Raw genomic sequence first — 22,665 nt, 5'->3', positions numbered from 1 at the left:
TAACAATGCCGCAGGGCGCCGACCTTTTAAATGCTGAACTAAACAGTCACTGGGTCGCGCCTCATGGAACCTGCCAATCACATGATATAATCATGTCACCTCATAGTCAGTGGAAAGTTACAGGGGGTGATAGAGTATAAAAATTAAATGTTATTAACCCATTTATATAATGCTTCTGCCTATGAGACAAGGGCCATTACATTGCTCGGTCACCTACCATCCAAGCTCCGGGAGGACTAAATTAATCTCACAGAATACATCCTATACATAAACCTAACCATGTTACAAACATATAAGTAGACACTAAGCTAGGGACTCTGACACTGTTGGTTTTTCATCAACTACTGGGGTCCTAGACTTAAGTGGCTTACGGGCTAGTATTTTATGTACAATGTTCAACTTGGAAGACACTGACTTATAATAGCAAAACAGAAACATCACTGCCAGAATTAACACTACAGTATAGTGGGAATGGTTAAACTAGGTATTGCAAATCACCGTGAAAAATAAAATGCAGTTGATCACTCAAATCAGCAAATTGTGACTCTTTCAAGTAGGACTTAACTGTCAAATTCTCTGAGACAATATTAAGGTCACTAATAGTGAAGTTCATTACATGAAACAAGGGAATCAAAACCGAAGTAAGATTTAAATTCAAAGCAAAATGCTGATAAGCAGGCAAGGTCTTTAACGAACTACAAGTTATTTCACAGTAATCCGGAGCCTTATAATAACCATTCACAACTAACTGCTTACCACCATCGTGGCATTTTAAAATGACAGTAGTCTCATTAGGAAAGAAAAAGTACTGCACATTGTGTAGATGCACATGAAACACAGTTTTTCCACTAACTGGCCTATTGCTACATTGTGTTAGTGCTGTGCGTACGTTAGTTTGTATGACTGCCAATTCACATATCTCTTCTGAAGCAGGAATAAATGCGAAGACATAGGCTGGACATACGTGTAAATGTAAATATGACGACTTACACCGCGATAATACCCTAGGATCATCTAATGCTAGCAAGGAATATTCTTCATCTATAAGCAAAAGTTCTTTCGTCCTATCCAGAGTATACAGCGTGTCATTTACATACCAAATTTATGCTGCCCTAGCATAGGTATGTGGATAAGGATCGCATTGTGTTTGAAAGTTGACTCCAATAGAGGGTAATAGTATTCCACCTCATGATCCGCGAAAATTGGAGTTAAATGATCCGTCAACTTGGCTATCTATAATGCATCAAGAAGGGTCTTCACAGGCACAAGCTTTGCATCCACACGACCTAACCCTGCATCCACGATGCTGCTGATTAGTTCATTTTTATTAGTAACTATATTTGAATCGAATCTTCCACAGCAGGCAAATACTCAGAGAAATAAAGGTGCCACTCCAATTTGTTGCCTGCTTCTTTGGCGATAATGCGGAAAGGACCCGAAAATTTAGCCGAAAGCTTGGAGTTCCTTTCAGGTTCTCTTACCATAACAGCATCGCCTATCTCTAACACGACAGGTTTAGCTTGTTTATGCTGCTTCACAATCATTTCAGCGCGTGACGCCGCTAAATGTGTTTTTACTTGGCCATGAATAATCGTAAAAACACGAATTTGTTTTGCCGCGAAATCATCCATATTATAAACAGGGCCTGGCTTGTATGTAAGTACATCATAAGAACATAAGAACATAAGAATGGAGGAAACTGCAGCGGGCCTATTGGCCCATACTGGGCAGTCCCGTTTACACTCAACCCCTATTGCTCATATGAGCATCCAACCTATGTTTGAAGCAATTCAGCGTATTCGAGTTAATGATGATATTTGGTAACTTGTTCCATTCATCCACTACTCTGTTTCCAAACCAGTGTTTACCTATTTCACGCCTAAATCTAAATTTGTCCAATTTAAAACCATTGTTACGAGTTCGCTCCTGGTTGGATAATTTGAGTACCTTTGTAATGTCCCCTTTGTTTAGCCCTGCCTTCCACTTATACACCTCTATCAGGTCGCCCCTCGCTCTACGTCTCTCAAGGGAGTGCAAATTAAGATGCTTTAATCTGTCTCTACACTCAAGGTTCCTAATGCCCGGGATTAGTCTTGTCATTCTCCTCTGAATTCTTTCCAAGGATTCAATATCCATTCTGTAATACGGTGACCAGAACTGAACTGCGTAATCCAGGTGTGGTCTCACAAGAGCAAGATACAGTTTTAGGATGACCTCGCTAGTCTTGTAACTAACACTCCTTTGTATGAACCCAAGTACTTTATTAGCCTTGTTACGAGAAAAAACACATTGTTTACTTGGCTTAAGGTTCCTACTTATCATTACTCCTAAATCTCTCTCGCAGTCGGATTTCTCTATGGCATCGTTGTTCATCTGGTATCTGGTTTCCCTGTTTACATTTCCTATACTGAGTACTTTACATTTGTCGATGTTGAATTTCATCTGCCATTTTTCAGACCATTCGAAAAATTTGTTTAGATCCTCCTGTAGTTTTGCCGAGTCCTCGTCAGATTTGATAACACGTCCTATTTTAGTATCATCAGCAAATTTACTTATGTTGCTGTCTATGCCGATATCTATGTCGTTTATGTATATAATAAACAATAATGGTCCAAGTACTGAGCCTTGGGGAACTCCACTTGTGACGTTGCTCCAATGGGACTTAGTGCCGTTAATGCTCACTCGCTGTTTCCTGTCCTGTAACCACGCCCTAATCCATTTAAGGATGTCACCTTTGATGCCATGAGCTTCTACCTTTCTAATTAGTCTTTCGTGGGGGACTCTGTCGAAGGCTTTGCTAAAGTCGAGATATACCACATCATAATTGTGCCCCTCGTCCACTGATTCGAAAACTGATGAAAAGAATGTTAATAGATTAGTTAGGCAAGAACGTCCGCTTGTGAAGCCATGCTGGGAATCATTGATCAATCGGTGCTTCTCCAGGTGATTTCGAATAGAGTTTGAAATGATTGCTTCCAGTAATTTGCCTACTATTGATGTTAGACTGATTGGGCGGTAGTTAGAGGCAGGCGTTTGTCTGTACCATAGACAATGTGGTAGGGTGATTTACCTGTAGAGCTATTAATCGACCCATCAATAGACGCTGCAACTTGTGGTAACCAATCCTCCCATGTGTATTGCAAATCACACACAATCGGGCGAAGTATCTCTAGGATCTTGCGATTGGCTCTCTCAACAAGGCCATTAGCCTGTGGATGATAGGCTGTCACAAAACTTTGTTGTATTCCATAATTGGGCACATAGTTGTGCTACTAGCTGATTCTTGAACTCTGATCCATTGTCTGAGAGAAGAACTTTAGGCGTAGTATATGGACAAATAAGATTCATCACTAAGGTATAGGCCACAGAGTCGGCTGTTTTATCCTTCAGTGGGACTAAAACCACAAATCTAGAAAAATGATCCACACACACACTAGGACGTGCGAGGATCCCTGATGACTCCTCGGAAGTTGTAACAAGTCTATCGCGACTGTGTCAAACGGACGGTCTGGTGTAGGATATTGTAGAATTGGAGCCGGTGACCTTGTAGTACCCTTATGCTGAGCACATGACAAACACTTAGCGATATGCATATCTATGTCTTTCTTCAAAGTATTCCAGAAATATTTCTTTCTGATTTCCGCCAGGCACTTGTCATGTCCTTGGTGACCTGCCTGAAGAACATCGTGGAACAACGTTATAATCGTTTCACACAACGTGTCAGGTACGACTATTTGAGAAAAATACCCTCAGACGTCTTTTTCGATCGATGGAGTATGTTATGTCGTAATTCAAACTGACTGAGTGGAAGAATTAATTTGGGAAGCTTAACATCCTCTCCCGATTCTAAAGCAAAAATGACTCCTGACTATAACGAGTCGCGTCGTTGCTCATCCTCTAGTTGTGAAAGAATGAACGTTGATACAGGCATCACTGGTGCAATATTTCTAGACAAAGTTTCGGCGACTACATTCGCCCTTCCAGGTAAATACCTAAACTCGGGGTCAAATTCCTGAATTGTCAGATACCAGCGTGCTAATCTGCCTGATAGATTCCTGCCATGGAACAGTTCTATTATGCCGTATGATCGGTAAACACAATTATCTTATAGCCAAAGATAATGTCTTTAAACTTCTTCAGTGCCCACACAACAGCTAACGTGTTTCGGCATCATTAAGTTTACGACATGCAAAAGCTATCACTCTAAACTTCCCTCTCGAATCCACTTGCATGAGTACAGCTCCGATTCCTAGTCCAGAAGCGTCGGTACACAGAGTGAAAGGTTGAGTGCAATCAGGGACTGCCAGAACAGGGGCATTGGTAAGCGCTATCTTCAATGCCACAAAACTATCTTCGTGTTCAGCATCCCACGCAAACATTGCATCTTTCTTTAGTAACCTTGTTTAGGGTGACGCCAATGTTGCATAATTCTTAATAAAAGAACGATAATATCCAGATAAACCAAGAAAGCTACGCACTTGATCAACCGATGTAGGACGTGGAAACTGAGATACAGCTTTAACTTTATCATCAACTGTATGAATGCCGTCACCGTCAACTACATGACCAAGGAACTGGATTCTGGATTTTAAAAACTCACATTTCGAAAGTTTAATTTTAAGACCTGCTGTGGAAAGTTTTTCTAACACTTCACGCAGTTTAATCAGATGGGTATTGACATCCTTACTGACTACTATGGTACCTATCAATCCTCTGCACGTCAGTAGGGCATTTCTGAGACCAAAAGGCATTCGCAGAAATTCAAAATGGCCCAAAAGAGTACTGAAAGCAGTAACCTCTCGGGATTTCTCATCGAGTGGTATTTATATAACCTACACTGTGTCTAACTTTGTGAAGTAATGGCACGAACATATAAATGTGTGTATATATATAATGTATGCCTAAATACCTATGTACGGAGGTGTTGGTCGTCATCCGTCCCAGTCGGAGCACAGCTGATCTCAGGCGGGGGTGGGGTGGGTGGGTTGCCTCAGTCGTCCCTCCCACTGCACAGCTGTCCCAAGGTTAGAGTGAGCGTGTGTTTACTTCACTACGCCTGGTTGATTAGCAACCAAGATGCCACAAAATGACGATGGGTGAGTCCACTTCACGACGGGGAGTCCACTATCCACCAAAATTGCTGACTGCCGCTGTCGAAGTCTCTGGATACCTGCTCACTGACGAAATGCCGCTCCTTCTGTGTGCCAAGCCTTCTGAAGCCCTGTGCAGTATAAGCTTTTAATGTTGAAACGCATGAAGTCCGTTGAAAGGTGTATCGTATGACAGCTATCCACAACTGAAAAAATAAAATAAATGGATATGTCATGGGTTGCGTTAGGCTTACCCACGCAACCAACTCCAAAGTTTGTTTTACTAGAGATAAGACACGCGGCGAGCCATGACTGCGACATATATTTTCCATTAGTGGGATGTTAGCCAGTATATAGGGGAGGCCAGTGAGACAGTGTTGTACTGTTCATCGCCTCACGCCCCAAAAACCAAATTTTTAGTAGTATCCCCTAGGCCATGGGTTAGTTAAGACGTCCACCTTCTCCCTCCTGAAGGGAGCAGGACACCACAGAGTCCTCCACCACCACCCTGTTCTGTGGACCGTCGTCGACACGAGATTAAGTGTGTTAACCTAGGCTCTTTAACCCCGTGGAAATATCACGTGTGGATGCCTGGTTGCAACAAGAGCAATCCAGGCTGGCCTATCAAACCTACAGTAAATGGTTAATCAATTCACGCTTACAGAGTTCTCCTGCACGACACCCGTCTACTGTGACCGTGATCGACACGAGACTAAGTGTGTTAACCTAGGTTTGTTATCCCGTGGAAAAATCACGAGTGGAAGTCTGGTTGAGACAAAAGCAATCCAGGCTGGTCTATCTAATATATTATAGCGCTAGGCGTGTGTGTGTGTGTGTGTCTGGACAACCGAAACGACAAAATCGTTTTTCATCAAACTTGGTGGAAAAATCGCTAAAAATTCGTAGAGTCCAATAAACCTGGTCCCATATCGATGGTTTCTTTAGGAAGCCATTACATAATCATTTTATTTACGCTGGAAAACGATGCAAGTCTACGGATTTGGCGCACCCTCATTCGCTGGAGGCTGTCAGCCCACGATTGCAGTTATCGTACGGCTCCCTCCTCCTACCCCCACTTTTTTTCTTAAACTACTTTTTTTTAATGTTGTTTTGATTAGTAAAGGAAGGAAGATGAGTAAATAGAAGAATAAAGAAGGGGGAGACAGAAAATACTTAGAAATAACAGGTGGGGGAGCTGAGTTTCATCATGCATCTGGATGCGCAGTTTCAACGTTACCATACTACATTACAGCTCCAGTGTATACTTATTCCTGTGGATGGAAAAGGAAAAGAGATAAAAAGATAATAACAGGAATGCATGGTGACGATGACTACAATAGACACAGGGTGAATATAGACAGTGAAACAGACAGGCAGATGACAAATATAGACAGATTCATACATGCACAAATAGATAATATGGCAACTAACAGGACAGACAGACAGCTGACTGACTGGTTCACATGATTATAACAAACACGACTATGATTATAACAACCAAGACTGCAATCATAACCACGACTATGATTATAACAACCACGAATATGATTATAACAACCACGAATATGATTATAACAACCACGACCATGATTATAACATTCACGTTGATGATTATAACAACCAGACAGATTAGAAGGCATTTATAAACAAGAATAACACAAAATTGACCATAGCTGCGTTAGTGAGGGTAGGAGGTCTTACATCCACCAGCGTAAATAATAAGACGCATTGAAAACTAACACCCACGCGCGGAAAGAACATCGATGGTCGGTCAGTCATGTGAGATGGGCATAAAACTGAATAACGTAGATGATGACTATGATGACTTAACACAGGTGATGACTTAAGCAGATGGTGACTAATGTAACCAGAATTAAGGTCACTTTTCTTCATAATATAATTTATCTCTATATGATCATCGGTGATTCATAATAACTTTTTTTTTATGATTTTAACCTCTCCTTATGGCGAACATTTCTTTAACTAATTATTCTAACCTATATTCTACTCCTTCTTATAGTATATTAGATACTATAAGTCTCACGACCACGACCATGATTATAACAACCAGGACCATGATTATAACAACCACAACCATGATTATAACAACCACAACCATGATTATAACAACCACGACCATGATTATAACAACCACGACCATGATTATAACAACCACAACCATGATTATAACAACCACAACCATGATTATAACAACCACGACCATGATTATAACAACCAGGATATGATTATAGCAACCACGACTATGATTATAACAACCACGATCATGATTATAACAACCACGACCATGATTATAACAACCAGGACCATGATTATAACAACACACCATATTATAACAACCGACCGCCAGTATATCACAACCACGACCATGATTATAACAACCGATATAAGATATATAACAATCCAACGATCCATGATTATAACAACCATGACCGATTATAACAACACAACCATGATTATAAACAACCACGACCATGATTATAACAACCACGACCATGATTATAACAGCGCGACTATGATTATAACAACCACGATCATGATAACAACCACGACCATGATTATAACAACCCGCGACTATGATTATAACAACCACGACCATGAATATAACAACCACGACCATGATTATAACAACCACGACCATGATTATAACAATTACAACCATGATTATAACAACCACGACCAAGATTATAACAACAACGACAATGATTATAACAATCTCGACTATGATTATAACAACCACGACCATGATTATAACAACCACGACCATGATTATAACACCAACGACCATGATTATAACAACCACGACTATGATAACAACCACGACCATGATTATAACAACCGCGACTATGATTATAACAACCACGACCATGAATATAACAACCACGACCATGATTATAACAACCACAACTATGATTATAACAGCCACGACCATGATAACAACCACGACCATGATTATAACAACCACGACTATGATTATAATAACCACGACCATGAATATAACAACCACGACCATAATAACAACCACGACCATGATTATAACAACCGCGACTATGATTATAACAAGCACGACCATGATTATAACAACCACGACCAAGATTATAACAACAACGACAATGATAATAACAACCACAATCATGATTATAACATCCACGACCATGATAACAACCACGACCATGATTATAACAACCGCGACTATGATTATAACAACCACGACCATGAATATATCAACCACGACCATGATTATAACAACCACGACCATCATTATAACAATCACAACTATGATTACAACAACGACAACCTTGATTATAAAAACCACGACCATGATTATAACAACCACGACCAGGATTATAACACCAACGACCATGATTATAACAACCACGACCATGATAACAAGCACGACCATGATTATAACAACCACGACCAAGATTATAACAACGACAATGATTATAACAATTACAACCATGATTATAACAACCACGACCAAGATTATAACAACAACGACAATGATTATAACAATCTCGACTATGATTATAACAACCACGACCATGATTATAACAACCACGACCATGATTATAACAACCACAACCATGATTATAACAACCACAACCATGATTATAACAACCACGACCATGACAACAACGAGGACCATGATTATAACAACCACGACTATGATTATAACAACCACGATCATGATTATAACAACCACGACCATGATTATAACAACCAGGACCATGATTATAACAACCACAACCATGATTATAACAACCACGACCATGATTATAACAAATCACGGACCATGGTTATAATAACCACGACCAAGAATTATAACAACCACGACCATGATTATAACAACCAGGACCATGATTATAACAACCACAACCATGATTATAACAACCACGACCATGATTATAAAAACCACGACCATGATTATAACAAAACCACGACTATGATTATAACAACCATGATCATGATAACAACCACTACCATGATTATAACAACCGCGACTATGATTATAACAACCACGACCATGAATATAACAACCACGACCATGATTATAACAACCACGACCATGATTATAACAATTACAACCATGATTATAACAACCACGACCAAGATTATGACAACAACGACAATGATTATAACAATCTCGACTATGATTATAACAACCACGACCATGATTATAACAACCACGACCATGATTATAACACCAACAACGACCATGATTATAACAACCACGACTATGATAACAACCACGACCATGATTATAACAACCGCGACTATGATTATAACAACCACGACCAGAATATAACAACCACGACCATGATTATAACAACCACAACTATGATTATAACACACGATAATAACAACCACGACCATGATTATAACAACCACGACTATGATTATAATAACCACGACCATGAATATAACAACCACGACCATAATAACAACCACGACCATGATTATAACAACCGCAACTATGATTATAACACGACCATGATTATATAACAACCACGACCAAGATTATAACAACAACGACAATGATAATAACAACCACAATCATGATTATAACATCCACGACCATGATAACAACCACGACCATGATTATAACAACCGCGACTATGATTATAACAACCACGACCATGAATATATCAAACGACCATGATTATAACAACCACGACCATCATTATAACAATCACAACTATGATTACAACAACGACAACCTTGATTATAAAACCACAACCATGATTACAACAACCACGACCATGATTATAACAACCACGACCATGATTATAATAAGCACGACCATGATTATAACAAGCACGACCATGAATATAACAACCACGACCATGATTATAACAACCACGACCATGATTATAACAATTACAACCATGATTATAACAACCACGACCAAGATTATAACAACAACGACAATGATTATAACAATCTCGACTATGATTATAACAACCACGACCATGATTATAACAACCACGACCATGATTATAACACCAACGACCATGATTATAACAACCACGACTATGATAACAACCACGACCATGATTATAACAACCGCGACTATGATTATAACAACCACGACCATGAATATAACAACCACGACCATGATTATAACAACCACAACTATGATTATAACAGCCACGACCATGATAACAACCACGACCATGATTATAACAACCACGACTATGATTATAATAACCACGACCATGAATATAACAACCACGACCATAATAACAACCACGACCATGATTATAACAACCGCGACTATGATTATAACAAGCACGACCATGATTATAACAACCACGACCAAGATTATAACAACAACGACAATGATAATAACAACCACAATCATGATTATAACATCCACGACCATGATAACAACCACGACCATGATTATAACAACCGCGACTATGATTATAACAACCCCGACCATGAATATATCAACCACGACCATGATTATAACAACCACGACCATGATTATAACAATCACAACTATGATTACAACAACGACAACCTTGATTATAAAAACCACGACCATGATTATAACAACCACGACCAGGATTATAACACCAACGACCATGATTATAACAACCACGACCATGATAACAAGCACGACCATGATTATAACAACCACGACCAAGATTATAACAACGACAATGATTATAACAATCACGACTATGATTATAACAACCACGACCATGATTATAACAACCACGACCATGATTATAACAACCTAGCTAAACGGTATCACAGGACTTGCCACCGGGCACGAAGTGTCCACGATCAATTGTTGCACCTATGTGGTTAATCCAAGTCACGCTTACCAGTTCTCCTTGCCGCGACAACAGTCTACAGTGACTGTCAGTGACGCGAGACTATGTGTGGTATCCCAAGAGTACCTTTTTTGTTGTTATTTCCCGTGGAAAGAATTCCTTGTGCGGAAGTCTGGTTGCGACAAGAGCAATCCAGGCTGGCAATAAATGTATCACTTGACTAATTATGGCTTTGTTATGTCATACCCATAGTATAGTAATCACATTTGTCCCCAAGTTGAAAATTCCCTCTTTTAGAAGATTAATTTTATTACAGCGTGAAAGTGATTGACTCAAATATCCATGCAAATTGTAAATCATTGTATGGAAGCTTGACAAATAAATGTAAGTGCAATTATCTGCCCGTATCTGTGATCCTATCTTACTATTACTAAAGGTAATGACTGATTGGTTATGACAAAGTCTATCAAATAACTTAGATGGATGTTGAAATTAACGGAACTCATTAAATCATCATTTATCAAGTATAAATCATGGATGTCGGGTGGTGGAGTGAATTTCTACGTAGATACACCATAATCTCCTGTAAGTAACCAGTGTGAAGGCATCGAACTCTACGGTAAGAAATACAGGAAACACAAAATTTTATTATCATCTATATAATATAATCCACTCTTATACCACTACAATAAAAAAACAATGACAATTGGCGCCCGAACAGGGACATAGACTGCGGATAATTGCACACTTGTCAACAGTTTGTGCAAACGCGTATATTGTGCTACGAAATGATTACTAGTACATTTGAGGGGACTCTAAGAAATTTTAGGTCTGAAGTTAGAGGTGGAAAATATAGAAACAGAAGAGGACTTGTGATGTTTGCCAGAAACAGCGACGGAGGGCGAGTTTTACCTGCACCCCTGTGGCCTCTCACAGTGATCCCCGAACCCCTGAGAGGGTGACTGCGGAATATTCTGGACAGTAAACCCAGTTCCAAATCAGCCAGCTGATTCAGTACGAGGCAGTGGACAGTAGGGTGTGACATACGGAGGCGATTTTTTTTTTTTGAGTTTGAAAAATCGGCCCATGGTATTAATGATGTAGTTCTATGTGCAGAATCATGTGATATCTTCAGATTTGAAAAGTTTTTATTTTTTGCTAGGTAAATTTTAACTTGAAATCTTATGAAAATTCAGTATTCCCACCCTTTTACCAACACCACTAAATAGCTTATTTAAAGTAAAGTAAATGTATCAGGTTAATTTATTAGGATGAAAATGATCCAGAATAGTGAAACGAATGATCTTGACACATTTATTAAATTTAATATTCCTTTAGAAAACAAAATCATCAAATACAAAAACCGGTTTTACTACTGACCGGTGTTGCTGCACACCATAGAGAACATGTCTTTCTTGCTTCTGTTTCTACTCATCACCTCCCTGCTGACCACCTGAGCTCGGATGTAGCCTTCCCTCCTCTCCTGGCTGTACACGTGACTGCTGGCCTCGCTCACTTGCTGTACACAACGCTCTATACCAGTGGTTCCCAACCATTTTAGTACCATGCCCCACTTTTTTATCACAAATGTCTTCATGTCCCCCACCCGTTAATTGTTTAGTATGATATAACAATATCAGTTTTGAAGAAGTATAACATAAAAAATTGTATCTTTCAAATAAAACTAAAGGGTTTAACTTCAAATTTAATCAAATAAAATCCATTTTATAATGTGTATAACATATCTACCATCAGATTAAATAAATTCAATTACAATCAATGAATGAGACCCTTGAGCCTGATGTCTACTGCAAAGAGATTTTATCCGAGGCAGAAATTTTGTTAATTTCAATCTCAAGTCGCCTCGTTTAGTGATATCCAGTCGGTTTCTTTTCTTCAGTAATAAGTCATTCACAGCACTAAATCCACATTCCACTAAGTATGACGATGGGAATGGTAACAGTAGTTTTCTTGCCAAACTACTTGTATTTGGATATTTAGCTTGTGTTTCTTCACAGAGCCACATCATTGTTCCTTTTATTTTGAACAGGGCTTTAATCGAGTCATCATTTTGTAATTCTGAAAGTTCTCCTTGATACTCCATGGTTACATCTGACAGATCCACTAGCAATGGCTGAGTCATCCAAGATGGATAAATAATTTCTTTCAAATCAGAAAATCTGAAGTTGAAATCGCTTACCATTATTTTTAAGTGCTCCACAATAACAGGACAAGTAGCATCTGTTACCTCACATTTATTCAGCCAATAAAATTGTTCAAATTTTTTGACAGAAATATTTTCTTGGGATAATTCCAGAAATGATATAAAGCCAAATATCTTGGCCTTTGAATTAACAAGAGTCATATTTGTTCCTTGGAGCTCCTTATTTAAGACATTGAGTTTTTCAAATATATCTGCTAAATAACTGACAAGTGCTTGTCAGTAACAGAGTCATATAAGGTTTGTCATCCAAGAACTCACTAAGAATATCAAATAATTCCATGAATCTTTTCAGGCAATTCCCATTTGATAACCACCTTACATCAGTATGAAGTAATAATCTTACATAGTCTGCATTTTGATCCTTGCAAAATTGTTTGAAAAGACACTCACATTTGGCATTAGCTTTTATAGTGTTGATGCATTTTATAACTGCATTCAATGTCTCGTTTAGAACAGGGGAAACTTTTTTGGAAACTAAATTCTGTCTATGAATAACACAATGCACTAACAAAATTTGGGGATTGTCGTCTTTCAATAATTTTAAGACTCCATTTTTCTTGCCCATCATCACTGGAGCACCGTCTGCAGCACAAGATATAATGTTCTCCATTGGTATCTGCTTATAATCTAAATATGTTTTTAATTTCTTATCTATATCAATTGCAATAGTGGTGGTTTCTAATGCTTCGCAAAATAGCATATCCTCAATAAATTCTCCATTATCAACATATCTTACATAGGCCATTAACAGAGCTTCACTATCTCTTACAGTTGATTCGTCCAACTGGATTGAAAAATTTGTATATTTTAATTTTTCAACAAGTTGTACTTCTACATCACAACTCATTTCATCAATCCTGCTACTAACAGTATTATTACTGAGCGGCATGCTTTTGAGATCTTGGTCATCTTTTTCAAGAACTACTTTCAGAAAAGTTGATATTGCGGGCTTAATTAAATTCTCCCCTATTGTATGATTTTTGCCAAATTTTGCTATGAGAAGAGAAATTTCATAACTAGCCTCAAGACCACGATCCTTGCTTGCACTTCTTGCAGAGAACAATGAATTTATTGTTGATCTTTTTTCAAACTTCTCCTTTAGGGATTTAAAATCCTCCAGTTTTGAATTAACATGAATACTGTGTTTTGCCTTCAAATGATTTTCGAGACGACCTCTCTTCATGGATTCATTAGTCAAACATTGGTGGCATAACAGACAAAAAGGCAACCTTTCATCATGAGTCGCTGGTATGAACCCAAACAGCAAGCACTCATCTGAATACTGGCGAACTTTTTTTTTGGCGTGCACACTGTTCATTTTATGCATCATGGGGGTAACTGAAAAGTGAAAATAAAATATTTATATACTTAGGAAAATAAATTTAATATCTAACTTCTGTAACATACAAGGCACAATGTCAATATGCAGTTGCCATTTCAAGTAAATATTGAGTTTTATATTCACAGTTTTAAATTAATGTTACTGTGACAAGATCAATGAATGATTATTTTTATACATTATTTTCAGAGAATAACAAGATCAATAATCATAATGAAAAGCACTTTAACCAGCCCTCTCAGTGAAGCTAAAAAACAGAGACAGATAACTATATCAACATGAAACTTGCATTTGTGTTTAATTCAATACTGCTTCCATGCTTTATTGTGCACATTTAATTTGGTTGTAGTTAGTTTCCTCTGTTTTTTTAGCTTCAGTGGGAGCGTTGAGCAGCTGACTAAAACTCACCTTCTTCCTTGACAGCAGATGAAGAACTGCAAAGTTAAACAAGTCAGAAGCCACGCGTATAGCTGGTGCCAGATGCACGATAACATTATAGGGGAACACTTGACTAGATTGCACAAGCTGTTGTGCTCAGCTAGGTTGTAATTACAATTTTACCCTATAAATTTATAATTTTTACCCTTATAGGGTAAAATAAAAAATAATGTTGATATTACTATATTTTTCATGTTGCCCCCCTATTATTATTGAATTGCCCCCCAGTGGGGCGTAGGCCCCACGTTGGGAATCACTGCTCTATACTCTGGGTGTGCGAGGGCCAGGCAGGGACATGCATGGGGTTGTCCAGGAAAGCTCTGACTTGAACATTGGTGAGGCTGCAGGTAAGAGGGGGCTCACTGCCAGCCTGGATGTTATCCAGATCTATGAGATCAGTGAGGGTCTTGGCACCTAGATTGACTTCAGGAGTCTTCCTGACCCTGAAGGAATCGTCACCAACTGATTCGTCATGCCCAGATCCTCTCATAAGTCTCATATCCAAGATCTTTTTGACTGCCACTCTTCTCTCCTCCTCATCCTTACTGCAGAGCATTGTCTGCAGAACTGCCTCGGGATGAGCATACTAGGAAGATCTCCTCACAGTCTGCTCCACAATCTGAACAACCTTCCTTGGCTGACTCCTCAGGAGCTCAAGCTGGAAGAGAACATGCCTCGGACCTTCGGAGAACGATGACTTGACCTTGGTGTTGAACCAATTTGGCAAGTAGACACTCACGATGAATTGGACAATAAGTCTCAGGTTGTGAAGCTGGTTCCCTTTCAGTTTATGATGAGCGACCCAAATTCTGCAGAACCTGAGAGCCGTTGTGAGCCACCTAGAATGTGAGACTGGACCTATCTGCAGGTAAGCAAGTCTATCAGGCATGACCCCAGTTTTGATGGCACTGCAAATCATGTAACCATAGTACTGGTCAGTACTCAGGTCGTCAATGACAGTATGTGCAAGCTCAACGAGTGGAGGGCCAACTGTGATTTTTTCAAAGCTCGGATTTATTTCTAACTCAGTGGCAGAGTCCAGCATCTTGCCAAGAGGACCAGACCATCTGTTGTTTGAAAGAGTCTTGCCATCCAGCTCCTGGATCAGATGTCTGAGTGGCAACTCGTTGGTGTGGAGGTCACAAACAATCCAGACCAGCTTCCTCCCAATCTTCCGCTCTATCCACTGTATGACCCCCCTTGCCACCCTGTGTTCGTGTTGGTGCTGTCCCCTCCAATGGCCTGCAGGGTCTGGTCTACGTTCCTCTCTCTGAGCCAGTTCACAATGTTATCTGCCACTATCTCAGCTGGTTTCCTGATGTCATCTTTCTCTGGAGTGAAATGCCACAAATACTTCCCTCCTGGTTCACTGCAGCAGGAGTAGTGTTCCTCCTTCACCATGGCAGGGAACAACTTGTCAGAATTTCCAACTTTCATGAACACTTTAGTGTCATCCCTTCTCCCATCAAAGAACAAACAATTGATTCCATTTTCTTATCCCTTATCAAACCTCTTCTAGGTTACTGACAAGTTTCTCCTGAGCTCTCCTTACTTTGTTATGATCTATCACCAGGTGAACATCATCAGGTGTTATCAAACCACCGTCAATCCAGGCAGCTGTTGCTATCTCTGCAGTTTCTCTGAGACCAGTGTGGTGTCGCATGCTGGCCAGAGCTATGCTCGGGATATCTTTCCTATTTCGAATCTTATGCCTGGAAGGTTTGGGATCATTATTTTCTGGGTTAGGGACAAAGTCACCATTCTCCTGGTCAGCACTCGGATCAGCCATGGGGAAGTCATTAAACTCTGAATCAGCTTGACTCCAATCATCGGCCTTTTTTACCTCACCCTGGGCCTTCTCAAGTCTCTTTTCCTCGGCAACTCTTCTCCTCTTCTGTCTCTCTGTGGCAGCCTCCTGTCTCTTGGACTCCGGAATATCTTGGCTAGAAATCATGAGAGCCCCTATACTGCCAGTCTTCTCTCTCTGTGCTTTGACAAATGCCAGTTCGATCACAGGAATCTTCAGTTCACGCTTGGAAATACAGGAGATGTGGGCCTCGGATTTACAGTCACGATCGCAACCAAACTCAGGACAGAGAACAATTGGGCACTTGCAAGTAATTATGTCAAATAACTGGTCCAGTTGCTTGGCAAAGCTGTCCTTAACTGCAAGTTTTCCTCTCCCAAGAGAGATATCTCTTGCCTTTTCCCAACTGGCTAGCAGTCTCTCACTAATCTTCTTCTGACTTGTTATGACTGGAGGCTTGAACTGAGCGTTAGCCAGAGTGTACTGTGCCAAGACAGCTTTGGTCATATCACTGGCAATGTCTTTGTTTGTGTAAGTTCTTTGGTTCTTTTCACTGATTTGCCTGATTAAAACACCGTATCTCAAAGCATCTCTCAATGTAGGCAACTCCGACTTCAGGAGCCTCTCCCAGACCCAAGATAGTGACTGAGATGGCTGGATTTTTGGTTCCTCGTCCTGACACAAGCAGTCGCAAATATTATCAACTTATAAATGCATCAGAATCTGAAACAGAAAAAAATATTGTTAGTTGGGTTGTTAAAGAATGAAGTCAGAAAGCAATGTTCACTATTTAATTGTAATGCACTAATGCAGCTGTACGTTAGATTTTCGATAAATTTCACGCTAACATTTACCTAGCAAAAGGTTGCAAAATATTGAAACTGAAATTATTTTCTGTTTATATACACTAAAATCTACCAAAAAAGTGATGGGCCATTAGTTTTAGCTGATCTTCCCTCCTATGACACACCCTAGTGGACAGTAAACCCATGGGTGAGTGATGGGCAGATTTACATCCTCATCTTGGTGGACTTTAGCGTGAGGCGGTGGACAGTACACCCATTGGTGAGTGACGGGAAGAGTACCTCCACACCTTTGGGGCTCCTCATCAATGGAGGGACCCAGTTCCACCTCAGCCTCCCGATTCACTATGAGGTGGTGAACAGTAAACTCAAGGGTGAGTGATGGGCAGATTTACATCCTCATCTTGGTGGACTTCAGAGAGAGGCGTTGGACAGTAGACCCAAGGGTGAGTGATGGGCAGAGTACACCCTCACCTTGGGGGTACTCAGCAACAGAGGGACCCAGTTCCACATCAGCCGGCTGAAGGATTCCCCCTCTCCACCCACCGGGGAAAGTTCATTGGACATTGCAGAGCGTGTCTAGGACCTGACCTATGTGTGGGAGTGTCCATATGTTCCGGTCAACTCGAACCTCCACGCATCTGACGACACTTCAAATGTTATGTAAACCTTTGAAACACCTCTCTACACTTGAGAACATAACACGACACCTGTACCACCTAAACAATGTCTACATACCCTACACTACACAACACGTTGCCGTAACATAAATGTAGCTTGTTTACGCTTAGAATGAACTATTGCTCGGGAATTGTCACCCTCGCCTCGGAGTTTTCCTCCAGCTTGAAAATATAAAGTAAATGTTGAGGTTTTCCCTCAGTGGCGATTGGCGACTATCTCCCGTTGCAGTGTTGGAAACACATACACACCATAGTGTGAATGTCGAATTGTGTGTCTCGGCTAGGCATTCTCTTGATTGTATACAGGTGCTGGTATGTTAGCCAGCATATAGGGAGAGGCCAGTGAGACAGTGTTGTACTGTTCGTCGCATCACGCCCCAAAAAACAATTTTTTAGTAGTTAAGGCGTCAACCTTCTCGCTCCTGAAGGGAGCGGGACACACCAGAGTCCTCCACCGTCATCCTGTCCTGTGGACCGTCGTCGACATGAGATTAAGTGTGTTAACCTAGGTTCGTTATCCCCGTGGAAATATCACGTGTGGAAGCCTGGTTGTGACAAAAGCAATCCATGCTGGTCTATTGCACCTATGTGGTCAAACTAAGTCACGCTTACCAGTTCTCCTTGCCGCGACAACCGTCTACAGTGACTGTCAGTGATGCGAGACTATGTGTGGTAACCCAAAAGTACCTTTTTGATGTTATTTCCCGTGGAAAGAATTCCTTGTGCAGAAGCCTGGTTGCAACAAGAGCAATCCAGACTGGCAGTAAATGTATCACTTGAATAATTATGGCTCTGTAAGTCATACCATAGTAGAAAGTAATCCTGTTGTCAGATTGAAAATTCCCTCTTTTAGAAGATTCATTTTATTACAGCGTGAACGTGAGTGACTCATATATCCATGCAAATTATAAATCATTGTATGGAAGCATGACAAATAAATTTAAGTGCAATTATCTGCCCGTATCTGTGATCCTATCTTATTATTACTAAAGGTAATGACTGATTGGTTATGGAACTCATTAAATCATCATTTATCAAGTATATATTATGGAATGTCGGGTGGTGGAGTGAATTTCTACGTAGATACACCATAATCTCCTGTAAGTAACCAGTGTGAAGGTATCGAACTCTACGGTAGAAATATAATAAACAATATATTATAATCTATGTCTATATATATAAAGCAAAGAAGTATGTCTGTGTGTGTGTTTGTTTGTGTATTTGTGTGTGTGTGTGTGCGTGTCCGCACGAGAATCTCGGAAACTACTTTACTGATCTGTAGTGATGATGGATGGTGTTATATGTAGTGATGATGGATGGTATTATATGTAGTGATGATGGATGGTATTATATGTAGTGATGATGGATGGTGTTATATGTAGTGATGATGGATGGTCTTGTATGTAGTGATGATTAGACAATAAAATAAAAACAGTTTAATGCTAAAAAAATATATTTTGCTGTACCGCTGTAGTGAAAAACATGGTGGAACTTACATACACAGTTAATGAACTATTGATCTTTGGCCCTACACGGTGCTACATGTTTTCCATTGAGTTGCAGAAACGAGGTCTAGCACATGCCCATGTCTTGATCTGGCTGAAAGAGAAACTTCGACAGAACATGATTGACAACTGCATATGAGCTGAGTTTCCTGATCCAGAAGAAGATCCAGTTCTCTATGAGATCATCAAAAAGCAATGTGTTCGTAGGCCATGTGGACCATTCAACAGACACTCTCCATGCATGAAAGATGGACGCTGCACCAAAAACTTCCCGAAAGTCCTGATAAAGGATGCTCAGAGTGGAGAAGATGGCTATCCTCAGTACAGGAGAAGAGCGCCAGGCGATGGAGGTTTTACAGCAGTGTTGCGACCTGGAACAGACAGTGAAATAACAGTAGACAACAAATGGGTGGTCTCCTAGAATCCTCTTTTGAGTAAAGCATTTAATGGGCATATCAATGTGTAGTATGTCTGCAAATACGTCAACAAAGGCTCTGACCAAGCGATCTTTGCATTGGAAAATGATGGAAATCATAATGAGGTGACACAGTATCAGCAAGGCCGTTGCATATGCAGCAATGAAGCCCTATGTAGAATTTTTAATTTTCACAGAAGAGTCCTCCAAATCAAATGGCAAATCTTTCTCATACGACTCTCTGCATTCTTTAAGCTTTCACAGGAAGATGAGTTGCCAAATACTCCTGTATGTTGACGTACCCGAGTTCTACATATGGCAGGCTTCAATGAAAAAGTTCCAGAAAAGAGCTCAAGGATCCGATGTTGAAGGATATTGTTACGCCGTCTCTTAATTTTCAATATCCAGGTTCTGGGCGAAACCGAACAAAAAAGTGAAGTAAATCAAAGGAAATAAAATAAATAAAGTAAACCTTTAAGAAATTAATTAAAATACTAACACAATAAAGAGCCTCGTAGGCTTGTCACAACAAATTGATTACACTATCAAAACCTTTTAGACACAAATGATGCTAAAACATCGAAACTTCAAAAGAAGAAAAAAATAAAAGCGACGGATTATGTTAACACTGCATAAAGCATATAAATAAATACTTACTGAAATTAACTATCATTGAAACAACACTGAAATTAACTAAATGTAACTAAGCAAGCACTGATGGACACATAAGAGACATGAATAGGTACTCACATAGATATACCACATTGGTGGCGACAGGAACAACACAGAAATAAAATAAGTATAAGTAACAGGTGACAGGTGTCACTCAAAAGAACGTGGACTGAATGACAAGAGGACTGGACTGAACTCAGTCTACTGGTGGAGTGCTATATATAGGGTCTGCTCCCTCCAATGCGACCCTCTGGTGAAACATGGATCCTTTAACGAAGCAGATGGTCGTTAGAGAAACAAAGAATGCTTGTTACAATACTAAATGAAGAAATAAGATGGGATTGAACAAATAATAACAGTTAAAACCTTAACAGCACAGGGTAAGGTGACTAGATTATATAATAGTAAATATAACACATCATTACAGGAATAATATGGAACAACATGGAAGCATGTTATAAAAAATAATAGAAAAATACGACACGGTCGTAACACTTCCCCCCATAAAATAAAATTTTGCTTGCACAAATTTTGATATGACATAGTTGTTCATTCTGTGGGTCTAGATAACAGATCACTAGCATCACAGGCTAGCTTGAAAGGCTTAGAAAAATTAGGGGCTCTTAAAATAGGATATGAGCATAATACATTTTTCAAGTTTTGAAAAGAATCCTGACACCTTGAAGTCCAACAAAAAATATTACCCTTCTTCAACAAATCGGTAAGGGGTAGTGCCAACTCGGCAAAATTACAAATATATCTCCGGTAATAACCCACACAACCCAAAAATCTGCGGACTTGTCGTTTGTTACATGGAACAGGCATCTGAGAAATAGTGTCACACCTTGCTGTGGGAGGAGCAAGTTTCCAACCCAATTACATGTCCCAGATACAAAAGTTGAGCACAAACAAATTCTGACTTAGCAAAGTTTATAACAAGTCCTACATTTTCTAACTCAGTGAAGAGAGCGTCTAGCTGACATAAATGGTCTGACCAAGTGTAAGATAAAATTACATCAACTAAATATACTACACAACCAGGCAAATTGGCCGTGACTTGTGACATCAGCCTTTGAAAGGTAGCAGGGGCATTGCCAAGCCCGAAAGGCATGACATTAAATTTATAGGTTCAACCTAATGTCACAAAACTGGAGATGTCTTTAACAAGACGGGTCAATGGTACTTGCCAAAACCCTCGAAGGCAATCAATCTTAGAGAGAAACTTGGCGTTCCCGATTGCTTCGATGCAGTCGTCGACTCTTGGTAGAGGGAAGCTGTCCTTGCTGGTGACGGCGTTGACCTTGCGGAAGTCGATGCAGAATCGAAGAGTGCCGTCCTTCTTCGGTACTAGAGTGACTGGTGAGCACCACTCGCTGGTAGGGAGCCTGCTTGATAGGTTTAACAGAACCAACATCAATATCATGCACCATGGCAGTGGTACAGCCAGGCCTGTCTTGGAAGACAAGAGGATGTTGTTGGATGGCGGCCAGCACGTCAGCTCTCTGGTGTCCCGGTAGACGCTGTAGCTTCTCCTGCAACTCCACGGAGTTGGACTGCCAAACCCTGACTGATGACAGGGCGAGTGGACTTGTCCCTTCTTTTTCCTCTTCTTTCTCACCGTCTACCAAGAAAGTGTCAACGGCACACACGGGAACTGGATCATCAGCAACAAATGGGGGTGCTGGGCGTGTGTGGTACAGCTTGATGGTGTTGACGTGACATAAGCGCTGTAGTCGGCGCCTGTCAGGGGTAGAGATAATATAATTCGTGGGGCTTACCTTCTTTACCACTCTATATGGCCCACTGAACTTCGCATGGAGCGGCTGTCCATGTCTCAGGAAGAGAATGAGTACTTGATCTATCTGGAACTCTGTGTCTGGCACGCTTG

General features: G+C 40.1%; 1 protein-coding gene across 1 annotated transcript; it reads right to left on the bottom strand.

The window, feature by feature from the left end:
- Positions 1–13,299: 13,299 nt before the first annotated feature.
- LOC121873930 (protein ZBED8-like) lies at positions 13,300–14,445 on the bottom strand. Its single transcript, XM_042377809.1, has one exon. The coding sequence runs from the start codon at positions 14,443–14,445 to the stop codon at positions 13,300–13,302; it is 1,146 nt and encodes a 381-aa protein (XP_042233743.1).
- Between the last annotated feature and the right edge of the window lie 8,220 nt (positions 14,446–22,665).

The sequence above is a fragment of the Homarus americanus genome, unplaced genomic scaffold (assembly GCF_018991925.1).
Source record: "Homarus americanus isolate GMGI-L3 unplaced genomic scaffold, GMGI_Hamer_2.0 scaffold25827, whole genome shotgun sequence".
Taxonomy (NCBI): Eukaryota; Metazoa; Arthropoda; class Malacostraca; order Decapoda; family Nephropidae; genus Homarus; species Homarus americanus.
Note: the sequence above shows the minus strand (reverse complement) of the source record. Positions and strands in the feature narration are given on the sequence as shown.